We start from the raw sequence: 13,761 nt of genomic DNA, 5'->3' as shown, positions 1-13,761 counted from the left end.
GCGATGCGATAGTTAAATGCGTTAAGAGTACAATTCGGTACTCTGTATCACTTGCGCAAACGCTTTCGCAAAGTAAACTGAAAATATGGTAACGCTTTAGCAAAATAAAGCGAAAATATGACAACGCTGGCTGCACAATGTAAATAATAACGAAAATGATAAAAAGAAATGTCAAAAAATTGTAAATAAAAACATTTTAAACAATCTTCCGTTCGGTGCGTGTGCTTTTAAAACTTGCTAATCGTTTATAACAAAAAAGTAATAATTATGGATTCGATAGCGTTATGGTTTGAAGAAAATGAACATGAACGAATTACAAGAAGAATTTTGCGAGATCGGTCAAATATACTCTCCCTAAGTGACCACGGGTAAGAAAATGGAAACTCAAATTATGTGACAAACGTTTTCGAATATTTCATTTTTATAGATTTATACAAAATTTTCGTCTTAATAAAGATGCGTTTATGTATGTACATTACTTTTTTCCAACCAGCGACATCTCTTACAGGAGGTCCATTTGCATTGAGGTCATCAGCCAGTTTTGTCCACAAAATCTTAGCGCGTTGTTTCGCATTTGCACTCTGCAACTGTCCCTTGGCCAAATCGCTGTGTTGGACCATAAGGTCTACCAAAGTTTGGAACTGACGTTGCTGTGTCTGTAACTTTTTTGGTTTTTCCCTAAAACAATAAACAATTTAGATACAAATATAAAAATTTAATTGTGCTTACTTACATGTTTGTTACTTTGCGGTTGCTATTTTGTTTGCGCACGATTTTTGCGATCAACGAACGAGTTTGACATACGCTTTCGCATTATAGAGTGCGGTGATTCCAGATTTGCGCAAGGTAGATACGAAAACGAATTACTGAGTACCAATTACTCGATTCGCGACAATTTTTCTTACGCATCGCAATACAGAGTAACCCCCTGGATTTATAGACTTTTCCTGCAATAGATCATCCAATGCGCTGCAAAAAGAAATGGCGTAACGGCATAAGATTCTTAACAAACAGGTGCATGCATTTTTTAGTTTACCTTTGATAAGGGCACGTCTGCCTATTCCGACCAGTCTTAGAGTTGTAAAGCTGCGCGCGTTTGTATTTCCGTTCCAAACTGAAATACTTGGTTTCACTTGTTGAGAATTGAAATTGTATCCAAGTGAACACAATCCTTCTAAAATCTTTATCCACATCTGTTTTTTATTTTTTAGGTTGGCCGATTTTCCCACTTTTGGTCGTAACTCTTTCACTTTAGATATCAAAAATTTTACTGCTTGCTCAATCCACACGGGCTTCCCAGTTCCTTCATCGTCGTTGGTACAAGAAATGACTTCATTTTCAACGTGGAACTATTGGTGAGGGCAAAGAAAGTCATCTTCACTCTAGGTGAAAATTACTTCCTCAAAACTATCACCACCAATTTCGTCCACCACATTTTGCTGGTACTCCTCATCTGTAAAATGTTCGAAAGTTACATTTTCTTGAATTTATTTATTGCTTGTATCATACTTACCTAAAGCAATTCTTTTATATGTTCCCGGTGATCAAAGTACGTCCAATTTTCTTTTATTCGTTTTTTCATTTGCAACATAAAATACAATCACCTGATCTGTTTAATTTGCAAGTTTCTACTGGATGGCGTTCGCGTACTTTTTGTGGCAAGAGAGCAAAAACTGAGCAAAGAGAGTAAAAACGGTTTTTACTCTCTTGCTAGTTTTTACTGCATATTTTTTACTGGAAAAGTACTCGAACAGACCTAATAGCAGAACAGCTACGTGAGTAAAGCAATGAGGGTTGTTTTTTTCTTCTTATTGGTTGTAATCAGGGCTGCCATTTCAAGAAAAATCGTCACTTTTTTCAGAGAAAATAATCAGCATTTACATTTAAAAAATCGGCAATGTAAATAATATTAACATAAAACCTATTTTTTGGTAAAAAAAGTATTTATTCATATAAAAAACTCAAAATTGTTATTGTCGTTTTTTTTTTTTATCTCAGCTTAAAGCCATGCATTGACTAAACTACAAGTGTAGCTTAACCAACAGAGGAAAAGTATGCTTGTCAAATTTATTTGGGCAAAGCCCTATAGACTGCAAGATGGTTGGATGTACAGCTGTTTCGGAATTACCACATTCCTCATCAGCATCCTCTACTTGCAGCAAAACTATCAACCAATTATCAGAATAAATTCGGGTAATTCACTCAACCCAACGTGAACTACACTTGAACCTCCCGAAAAAGGGTTTGATAGTCGGCTACTGCCTAAACAATTTTGCCAGCATATCTCTTTTCCTTTGCCAAACTCAAATCATCGATTTGTATGTATTTGGCTGGGTTTGTTTTTGAGCGTGCTTCCTCTATCTTCATTCGTTTTGTTTGTTATTGTTGGCTTCTCTTCAATCGTTATTGTTGTTTTTTTTTTTTATCTCAGCTTAAAGCCATGCATTAACTAAACTACAAGTGTAGCTTAACCAACAGAGGAAAAGTATGCTTGTCAAATTTATTTGGGCAAAGCCCTATAGACTGCAAGATGGTTGGATGTACAGCTGTTTCGGAATTACCACATTCCTCATCAGCATCCTCTACTTGCAGCAAAACTATCAACCAATTATCAGAATAAATTCGGGTAATTCACTCAACCCAACGTGAACTACACTTGAACCTCCCGAAAAAGGGTTTGATAGTCGGCTACTGCCTAAACAAATTTGCCAGCATATCTCTTTTCCTTTGCCAAACTCAAATCATCGATTTGTATGTATTTGGCTGGGTTTGTTTTTGAGCGTGCTTCCTCTATCTTCATTCGTTTTGTTTGTTATTGTTGGCTTCTCTTCAATCGTTATTGTTGTTTTTTTTTATCTCAGCTTGACAAGCATACTTTTCCTCTGTTGGTTAAGCTACACTTGTAGTTTAGTCAATGCATGGCTTTAAGCTGAGATAAAAAAAAACAACAACGATTGAAGAGAAGCCAACAATAACAAACAAAACGAATGAAGATAGAGGACGCACGCTCAAAAACAAACCCAGCCAAATACATACAAATCGATGATTTGAGTTTGGCAAAGGAAAAGAGATATGCTGGCAAATTTGTTTAGGCAGTAGCCGACTATCAAACCCTTTTTCGGGAGGTTCAAGTGTAGTTCACGTTGGGTTGAGTGAATTACCCGAATTTATTCTGATAATTGGTTGATAGTTTTGCTGCAAGTAGAGGATGCTGATGAGGAATGTGGTAATTCCGAAACAGCTGTACATCCAACCATCTTGCAGTCTATAGGGCTTTGCCCAAATAAATTTGACAAGCATACTTTTCCTCTGTTGGTTAAGCTACACTTGTAGTTTAGTCAATGCATGGCTTTAAGCTGAGATAAAAAAAACAACAATAACGATTGAAGAGAAGCCAACAATAACAAACAAAACGAATGAAGATAGAGGAAGCACGCTCAAAAACAAACCCAGCCAAATACATACAAATCGATGATTTGAGTTTGGCAAAGGAAAGAGATATGCTGGCAAAATTGTTTAGGCAGTAGCCGACTATCAAACCCTTTTTCGGGAGGTTCAAGTGTAGTTCACGTTGGGTTGAGTGAATTACCCGAATTTATTCTGATAATTGGTTGATAGTTTTGCTGCAAGTAGAGGATGCTGATGAGGAATGTGGTAATTCCGAAACAGCTGTACATCCAACCATCTTGCAGTCTATAGGGCTTTGCCCAAATAAATTTGACAAGCATACTTTTCCTCTGTTGGTTAAGCTACACTTGTACTTTAGTCAATGCATGGCTTTAAGCTGAGATAAAAAAAAAACAACAATAACGATTGAAGAGAAGCCAACAATAACAAACAAAACGAATGAAACTCAAAATTAATATTCACAACTGTGCATTTTAATAAAAAAACACAACAACATCACTTTTGTATAAAAATAAATAAGCGTAGCTATATATTCTAATAAATAACATAAAAATTATTTTTCATTAAAAAAATCGATATTTCTAAAAAAATATCTGTCTGTATGTGTTCATTTTTTATTTCTACTGTACTATAATTCTATTAGTCAATTTGGGTATTAAACCAACTTGAGTTATTTTATCTAAGTCGTAAAACATCGTCAGAATGCCGATAAATCGGCAAAATTGGCAGCCCTGGTTGTAATGCTTTGCTCGTAATTTAATATAAAGAGCAGATTGGTTCCCTCCAAATTCTTTGGAGTATGCATTGGTATGCCGTTATTTATACACTCAGAAAAAAATGATGTACAAAACCATTAAAATAATCTAAAACTTTTTAAATATCGAATTTTTTGGTGGCTAAATTTAAAATGTTTTGGCTTTATGTTTTCAAAAATCATTGTTATTTTTTTAAGAAACAAACATAAAAAACAAAAACATAACTCAATTCAAACATACATTACATTAAAAATATTATCACATATATACAAAATCAGTTGAAAAACACAAAAAAATTGCATATATAATATATACGAGTATAAGGCAAAGTTGGAAATGGTTAAACCATTTACATCATATTTTTTGTTGGTTATGAAATTCAAAAACAAAATACTGTCTATCGTCTTCGGTTCCAAATCATTTCTCTTTTCGGTTATTATATTTCCAGCTAAAGAAAAAACTCGCTCAGATGCTGCACTACTTGCGGGAATAGATAATATACTACTTGTTAGTTTTGATAGTTTAGGATATTTTTCTGTGTTATTCCGCCACCATTCCATAACATCAAAATCTTCAGTAAAACGCACGAACTCAGTACAGTATCTTTCAATTTCGCCTCTTTCAGTTAGAATTGGCGATCGTTGTGCACTCATCAATTTAGAGACTAGAAAGGATATTTTTTAGCTGGTGGTTCAGGGTGTGGCAAATTTGCAGGTAGGGGATCTGCCAGAGAAGCTGAAGGATTGGATTGGCCAAAAATATTACTAGATGATAATGAAGCGGTCTGTAATTTTTCAATGCAGTATTTCTTGATGTCATTCATATCATTGGTTTGCATTTGTATGGCTAGAGGATATAGGAATAGGGCAACTTTGCGTAAAATATCCAAATTAGAAGTCCACTTTTCCAATTGTGAGGCAACATTTTCCTGAAATGATAGAATCTCAGGCCTGTCATTATTGTTAATTTCACACATTGTTTTGACTCGATCAATAGATGGAATGACGTAACACATTGTGGGGGACTTTGCGGATTGGAGCGTTTTGAAAATTCTTTCGAAATCGTTGCACATTTCCACCAATGCCTGTAGTACAACAACGTTGAAGTTTAGAATATTTCTATCTGGATTATCTGCGAGAATTTCATTGGTTTTGGTAAAATTGTCAAATATAAATTTGAACATAGCAAAGTTAGAGTTCCATCTGGTCGAACAATAATTTTTTAAAGTTGTGTCCAACATATGCTGTTTGTTTGATTTTTTAAAATATTTGACAATTTTTTTACACGACTTTATAATATCGTCCAGTTCATTGGTGGATTCGAAAGCTTCTCTTAGTATATTTGAAAACAAATGGGTAGAACAATTTAGTCGTTTGTAATTTTTTAATGCGCTTTTTATGTTACTACCTCTGTCTGTAACAAACACCACTCTCGGAAGGTCCATTACTCCAAAGTCTTCAAACAGGTCGCTCAATTTTTTTGTGGCATTGTACGCGGTGCTAGATGCAAAATCCATAGATTCCATCCCTAATATCTATTAAATGAAAGTCTTTTTCGTAGTGGAGTGTGGCACCTAGAAAGCTACGTTTTACGAAGTCGCCTGTCCACATATCAATGGTGCACGACGCTTGTCCATTCGAAATCAGTTCTTGTATGTTGGCTTTTAGTTCCTGTTTCTTTTCATCCGTCATCAGTTTCGATCTTCTAGACATGGTTCCTGCAGATGGAATAAAATAATCCTCGTCAACTTTTTGGCCGTACTTTGTCCCGATTTTTACGCATTGTGAAATCATTTTCGAAAACCCCGAACCTTCAACAACACTAAAAGAGCGACAATTTTCAATAGCGAAATTCATGAAAGCGTCAAAGCAAACATTTCTGTCATGATTATTTATTTGCGGTGAGGTGTTGTTTGTGCAGGAATGAACACATGTGTTAACCAAATTTGATGTTTGGCTTTTAACGAATTTAAAATAAACTTTTTCATGTAAAGCCGATCCGTCATCCTTTTCAATTTCAAACAAATAATTCCAAATTGTGCTCTTTCCTTCCATTTGCTTCAATTTATACTCCCCAGCAGCTATTTTGTTCTTTATTTCTTTGTTGTTCTCCATCCTAAAAGTTAAAAAATTATTTACACATACCTTTTTTCGAATAACCCTAAATAGAATTTACCTTTCGCTCAATCTATTGCCACACTAAAAGACAAAATAAGCAAATTAATCCGCGCTGCCCTCCTACCCGCATGTGCACAAAACTTCAACTGAGACCATAAATCTGTTTTAATCAACAATGCAACTGAGAGCATAAAACTGTTCTTAATAGCATTTAAACTGAGAGCATAAAATTGTTCTCAATACACCCGAAGATAGACGTTCGCAAATTATAAAAAAGTTTTAATTATTTTTCATGTTATGCTATGTTCCACCGACTCGTTTTCCTCATTCGTTTTTCCAAAACATTTCACCGTTCACACCGGGTTGAGATGTTTTAGTTTGACAGTTACCATGGAAACTAGAAATTCACATTTACTCGAAAATCACATATATGCAACCTATGTCCAAATAATTACCGGGAGTGCAAAGGGAAAATTTTTTTATGTTATTTGCACATGTCCATGTTCTTAAAAGCCTTTGTTTATTCTTTTTATACCCTCCACCATAGGATGGGGGTATATTAACTTTGTCATTCCGTTTGTAACACATCGAAATATTGCTCTAAGACCCCATAAAGTATATATATTCTGGGTCGATCTGAGCATGTCCGTCAGTTGAAATCACGCTAACTTCCGAACGAAACAAGCTATCGACATGAAATTTGGCACATGTAGTTGTTATTGATGTAGGTCAGATGGTATTGCAAATGGGCCATATCGGTCCACTTTTACGTATAGCCCCCATATAAACGGACCCCCAATCCGGCTGAAATTTGGTACATGATGTTTGTTTGGGACACCCTGCCTTGGTAATCGCCAAAAACTCGTTTACAAATTATCATGTATTGCATACCAATCAAATTTCCTATCTAAAACAACTCTACCATTATCACGTCACTCTTAGCCGAGATGATGAGCGCAATAACTGGTGCAATGAGATCAATGTAATTCTCTCTTCTCATGTATTTCTTTTTAATATAATTGTCTGCTTTAAAACTGGGTTGATTTTTTTTGGTCAACGAAGACGAGAGCTCCATTGAGAGAGAAAATAAGTCCATAACACATTCGACTCCAATTAACCCCACAGAACAATCATCGGTCACACTAAAGGTATCCCAGACAAATAATTCAGTCCTACTTGGAACCGCTATAGGCAGAGCACTTCTTGACTCTGCATCTCAATTAAATTTCATTACAGAAAGAATGGCACAACATCTCAAATTGCGCGGCAAGAAAACAAATATTGATATATCTGGGGTTGGTGAGACATCGACTGAAGCCCGGTATACCTCTTCAATTGTTATAAAGTCCCTTGTTAATGGATTTTCGTCAAATCTTGACGTAGTAATTATACCCTCAATAACGTCTTATCAGCCTAGTGAGAAATTAAAGATAACTAAAAACTTGCATTTGGCCGATGAATCGTTTGATCAGCCAGGATCAATTGATCTTTTGATCGGAGCGGAGTTTTTCTACAATTTGTTACTAGTTGGCCAAATTGAATTGGAAAATACCGCAATTTTGCAAAAAACGAAACTGGGGTGGGTTGTTGCTGGATGTGTAAAGCACAACAACAATTCATCATTCACAGAGAGAACATTATCATCAAACACTGTTGCCCTACCATCGGCAATACCGTATCACTGCTTGTCGGTTTCATCAAATTTGCAATCTTTAGATAACATTCTAAAAATTTTTTGGAAACTGGAGCATTACCCTCCAGAATCATCCATATTTTCACTTGAGGAGCAATTTTGTGAAAAATTCTTCGATGAAACCACAACCAGGTGTCCAATATCGAACAAATTCATAGTTCGCTTACCATTTAAAGAGAAACCGGAAAAGTTGGGGTTATCTTTTGACATAGCCAAATAAAGGTTTTAATATTTGGAAAGCAAATTCTCCCGAAATACTAGCCTTGCCAATGAATACACACAGTTTATAGATGAATACATCAGCTTAGCACACATGAAAGAGGTTTCATCAGATGATTATGAAAATCGGTATTTTATACCACATCACTGTGTCATAAAACCCGATAGCACTACTACTCGCCTACGTGTTGTTTTTGATGCTTCGTGCTACACATCTAATGGTAAATCACTAAACGACATTCTCTGCGTAGGTCCCACAATTCAAAATGTCATTTTCAACATATTAAGCCGATTCCGTTTTCATAAGTACGTCTTGGTAGCCGATATTACTAAAACGTACCGGCAAGTACTTGCCGACGAACGTGATGCACGGTGGCAGTCTATAGTATGGAGAAAACAGAATGCAAGCTCGCTTACTTTATTTCAACTGCAAACAGTTACCTATGGGACAAGTAGCGCTCCGTATTTGACCACGATATGTCTTGCTCGACTTGCACAAGATGAAGTAGCGGAGTATCCGCTCGGGGCGGCAGTGGTTGCGCACGACTTTTATGTCGATAACATGATGACAGGAGCAGATGATATTTCAAAACTTATCCAAAAAAAAGCAAGTTATCGCATTACTAAAAACCGGTTTTCCTCTTCGCAAATTCGCATCAAATTCTGAAAAAGTCATCGGATATCGCATATGAGGATAGAGAAAGTATCATAAATGTGTCCAATATGCAATATGTAAAGACTTTGGGACTTCGATGGTCTTCTTCTGAGGACGAATATAGCTTCGATTATAACAAATCATCTTCATCAGAACAAACAAAAAAACGAAAAATACTCTCGTACATGGCAGCTGTTTTCGACCCTCTTGGGCTAATAAACCCCATCGTTGTTAAGTGCAAGATTTTAATGCAAGGCCTTTGGTCTATGAAATTAAACTGGGATGAAAGTGTACCACAGGATATTTTCACTGAATGGGAATATATAAAACAACAATCCCACTTAATTGGCAACATAAAAATACCAAGGTTTGTCCCTTACAATATGACTACTTATATTCATGCCTTTTCAGATGCTAGCCCTAAAGCCTATGGAGCCTGTATTTACGCGGTTACCTTGTCTAGTGAAGGGCCCTTGTCCGGGCTACTATGCTCCAAATCAAACAAATAAGTCTTCCTCGCCTCGAGTTGTGTGCTGCCGTCGTTTTGGCTGAGCTACTTGCAACCGTTTTAGAACTTCTGCCACATACACCATCAGAAATAACCTGTTGGTCAGATTCAACAGTAACATCATGGATCGCTGGACAGCCGTCCAGGTGGTCCACTTTTGTGGCAAATCGGGTCACAAAAATACAATCTCTTACAAACAACATTAAATGGCATCATGTACCATCACAACTAAATCCAGCTGATTTACTATCACGGGGTACCACTGCTGATAACATAATCAGCAACAAATTATGGCTCAATGGCCCACCATTTATTAAATTACCCCCATCCAATTGGCCACCACAACTGCAAACCGTTAACACTATCCTCGAAGTTCGACCATTGAAAGTTGTCCATACGACTACCATAACACACGACTTAATAATTAACCATACATTTATTAACAACTACAAAACAATGGTACGTATTTTCGCATACATTAAACGATTTATTACATTATGTCACAAGGTCCCAATCACTCACGGTGCCATCACCGCCGCTGAGATGAACCAAGCCACCAACACCATATGTCGCCTAATCCAGTATTGCTATTTTAAAGAAGATTTAAGTTCTCTTTGTAGAAATGGTTGCATGAAGAGACAATCTAAACTAATTCCACTGTCGCCCTTTTTGCATGATAACCTTATTCGAGTAGGAGGAAGATTGAGTAACTCATCGCTCAAAGCATCCAATTTTACTGCCCTCTTCACATCCATTTTGCAGGACGTTAATTCGATATTTCCACAACCAACACCTTCATGCAGGTACTCAAACTTTGCAAAACCTTATTAGAGAGAAATTTTGGATTAAATAAATGCAGGAAATGTAATCAAAGAAGTAATACATAGCTGCACCAGATGATCGATGTCGACCAACAGCACAAATACAACTAATGGGGACTTGCCCAAAGATCGCGTGGAATCAACTTTTCCGTTTGAAGTTTGTGGTGTTGATTACTGTGGTCCACTTTACATGACACAAGGCGTTCGTGGTAGAGCCCCAATAAAAGTTTACATAGCGGTTTTTATCTCTTTTACCACAAAAGCAGTTCATTTAGAGCTCGTCCCAGATTTATCGACAAATTGTTTCATAGCTGATTTAAAACGATTCATTTCAAGACGTGGTCGTTGTAAAATTATCTACTCTGATAATGCTACCAATTTTCTAGGATCGAATAGAGAGCTAAAAGAAATGCTTAACCAGTTTTTATCAGAGTCACATATTTCAAGCGTGGAGAAGGTATGTCGAACCGAGGGCATTGAATGGAAATTCATTCCACCAAGGTCACCCCATTTTGGTGGCCTCTGGGAGAGCGCAGTTAAACAGGCCAAACACTATCTTCTCAGAACTATAGGATCTCATATTCTCCCACATGATGAGCTACATACAATTTGCTGTCAGGCTGAAGCCATTATCAATAGCAGACCACTTACACCAATATCTAATGATCCCAATGACTTACGTGCTCTCACCCCATCGCACTTTTTAATTGGTCGTCTAGCAACTACAATTCCAGAACCTTCACTATCCAACGTTAAAATATCAATATTGAAAAAACATCATCAACAATTTTGAAATCGGTGGTCAAAAGAGTATCTTCAAACTCTACAACAACGACACAAGTGGACTTCTAGCTTTCCAAACATAAAATAAGACGATTTAGTTCTAGTAAGAGACGAAAATACACCACCCTTGAGTACTAGAGTACTAGAAACCATACCCGGTAAAGACGGCAAAGTACGGGTGGCGGTCATTAAGACTGCGGACGGCACTTTAAAGCGAGCCATATCGAAAATATGCAAATTACCAATTGAGTCTTTATGAAATTTTATTGAAAGCAGAGCTTCCAAGGGGGAGCATGTTTGGGACTCCCTGCTTTGGCAATCGCCAAAAACTCGTTTACAAATTATCATGCATTGCATACCAATCAAATTCCTATCAACAACAACTCCACCATTATCACGTCACTCTTAGCCGAGAGAGTAGCGGTTCATCATTAATGTACAAATACAGAATCTTTGGAGATTGATCAAAAACAATTATTCATTTAGTACTAAAGATGATGAGCGCAATAACTGGTGTAATGAGATCAATGTAATTCACTCTTCTCATGAATTTCTTTTTAATATACTTGTCTGCTTTAAAAATGGGTTGAATTTTTTTTGGCATGCAGACAAGAAGTCAGTTGAATTTTGCCTTCGACTAAAACGATTGAATATTAACAAAAAATTATGAAAAATAAATGTTTTTGAATTAAAATAAATAAAAGTTGTTTTTTATCGCTTACTTCGCAAGTAAAGGCAGACGACAAAGCTCGTCATCCTCATCCAGTGTTAGTATATGGTATCTAACAACCATGCAAAAATTGGTCCACATCGGTCCATAATTATATATAGCCCCCATATAAACCGATCCCCCGATTTGGCTTGAGGAGCCTCTAAGAGAAGCAAATTTCATCCGATCCGGCTGAAATTTGGTACATGTTGTCAGCATATGGTCCCAAATAACTATGCAAAAATTGGTCAACATCGGTCCATAATTATATATAGCCCCCATACAAACCGATCACCAGATTTGACCTCCGGAGCCTCTTGGAGAAGCAAAATTCATCCGATCTGGTTGAAATTTGGTACGTGGTGTTAGTATATGATATTTTACATCCATGCCAAAATTGGTCCATATCAGTCCATAATCATATATAGTCCCCATATAAACCGATCCCGAGATTTAGTTTTGGAGCCTCTTGGAGGAGCAAATTTCATCCGAGTCAGTTGAAATTTGGTACATTGAACTAGTATATGGCCGTTAACAAACATGCCTAACTAGGTCCATATCGGTCTATAGTTATATATAGCCCTCAAATAAATCGATCCCAATCACACAAAAATTGGTCCATATCAAGTTCATAATTGTATATAGCCAATATATAAGCGACCCCCATATCCCTTTCCGACCTATAGCAGATCCACGTGGTAGATTTTCCTAAATTTTTGAATTCTGTTATTTATGTGTACATAGAACATTTTAAATTATTAAGTTTGTTCAGTTTGATCCTGTATCCTGTTTTTTCAGGATACGCACAATTGTTGCAGTCTGGTAAATTCCGGTAAAAGTACGGACGTAAAAATATCAAAAAACACAAAATAATCACGAAGTTACTGTTTGCATACAATATCTAATATGTTTTCTTACTGAAAACACTTGTTTGATGAAATATTCCACAACTTAAATAATTTTAATTTCTTTGCAAACTTACCTCTTACACTCATTTTTACAAATTCGCAAAGTACACTGCTGAAACTACAAAAATAATATGAAAACCAAATATTTATAACGGTTCTTCACATTCTTAGACAAAGAGAGAGCATACACAATTATTTTTTGCCGCTCTTATCGCAGTACGTCATATATTAAAGAAATTATAGAGACTTAAACTTACCCGCACAATTGTGCGTACACGGTCGGAAAGGGATATTTCAATTCTGGCTCTCTACGTACCGTGCGAAAGTCCATATAGATTCGTAATTATTTGTAGACTTACCTATACATAACTCTTTTGTCTAATATATATACCACGTATGGACTAACTCAAAATTTAGAAAACGATGTTAAAAAGTTTTAAGATACCACAACCCAAGTAATTCGGATGATTATGGATGACAGTCTTTCGTAGAAGTTTCTACGCAATCCATGGTGGAGGGTACATAAGATTCGGCCTGGCCGAACTTACGGCCGTATATACTTGATTTTCTATGAAACTTATTTCAATATTTTGACATATGTTTTGAATAGGATATGTTATTCGGGCTATATTCCAAATTAGGTTGGTTTACATTCTAAAATTGACGTGTTTTGGAGGAAAACTTGTGTTTTGAACTTGTTTTTTAGTATGGCGAAAACGACTCGTTTTGAAGTGCTTATTAATGCTATGTTCCCACTGACTCGTTTTCCTCATTCGTTTTTCTAAAACATTTCACCGTTCATACCGAGTTGAGATGTTTTAGTTTGACGGTTTCCATGGAAATTCGAAATTCCCATTTCCTTTAAATTCAAATATACTCACCGCGATCGCAAAGGGAAAACATTTTTAAGTTATTTTCACGTCCCTATGGTCTCCAAAGGCTTTGTTTATTCATTTTTTCATTTTAAAATAATGAATAATCCAACCATCTTGCAGTCTATAGGGCTTTGCCCAAATAAATTTGACAAACATTCTTTTCCTCTGTTGGTTAAGCTACACTTGTAGTTTAGTCAATGTATGGTTTTAAGCTGCAATAAAAAACAACAACAATAATGAATAATGTAAAATAATTAAAGGTAGAAACCTCATAAAAATATACTCAATATTTTTTTATTGACTTAGGCAG

At 36.2% G+C, this 13,761-nt stretch overlaps 3 protein-coding genes and 1 long non-coding RNA gene across 4 annotated transcripts; 3 read left to right on the top strand and 1 right to left on the bottom strand.

Moving 5' to 3' along the window:
- Positions 1-389: 389 nt before the first annotated feature.
- LOC142236197 (uncharacterized) lies at positions 390-920 on the bottom strand. Its single transcript, XR_012721936.1, has 2 exons — positions 734-920; positions 390-678 (listed from the first exon to the last, which is right to left on the bottom strand). It is a non-coding gene; the product is annotated as an uncharacterized LOC142236197 (long non-coding RNA).
- Positions 921-7,521: 6,601 nt separating this feature from the next.
- On the top strand, positions 7,522-9,265 carry LOC142235612 (uncharacterized). The gene is made up of 4 exons (XM_075306874.1): positions 7,522-8,168; positions 8,235-8,799; positions 8,865-9,214; positions 9,259-9,265. The coding sequence occupies exons 1-4, from the start codon at positions 7,522-7,524 to the stop codon at positions 9,263-9,265; spliced, it is 1,569 nt and encodes a 522-aa protein (XP_075162989.1).
- Positions 9,266-9,334: 69 nt separating this feature from the next.
- On the top strand, positions 9,335-10,186 carry LOC142235611 (uncharacterized). Its single transcript, XM_075306873.1, has one exon. The coding sequence runs from the start codon at positions 9,335-9,337 to the stop codon at positions 10,184-10,186; it is 852 nt and encodes a 283-aa protein (XP_075162988.1).
- A 72-nt stretch (positions 10,187-10,258) lies between these two features.
- LOC142235610 (uncharacterized) lies at positions 10,259-10,969 on the top strand. Its single transcript, XM_075306872.1, has one exon. It carries the CDS (start codon positions 10,259-10,261, stop codon positions 10,967-10,969), a length of 711 nt encoding a protein of 236 aa, XP_075162987.1.
- The last annotated feature ends 2,792 nt before the right edge of the window (positions 10,970-13,761 follow it).

Source organism: Haematobia irritans, chromosome 4, assembly GCF_050003625.1.
Source record: "Haematobia irritans isolate KBUSLIRL chromosome 4, ASM5000362v1, whole genome shotgun sequence".
NCBI classification, from domain to species: Eukaryota; Metazoa; Arthropoda; class Insecta; order Diptera; family Muscidae; genus Haematobia; species Haematobia irritans.
This window is presented reverse-complemented; position numbering and strand designations above follow the sequence as displayed.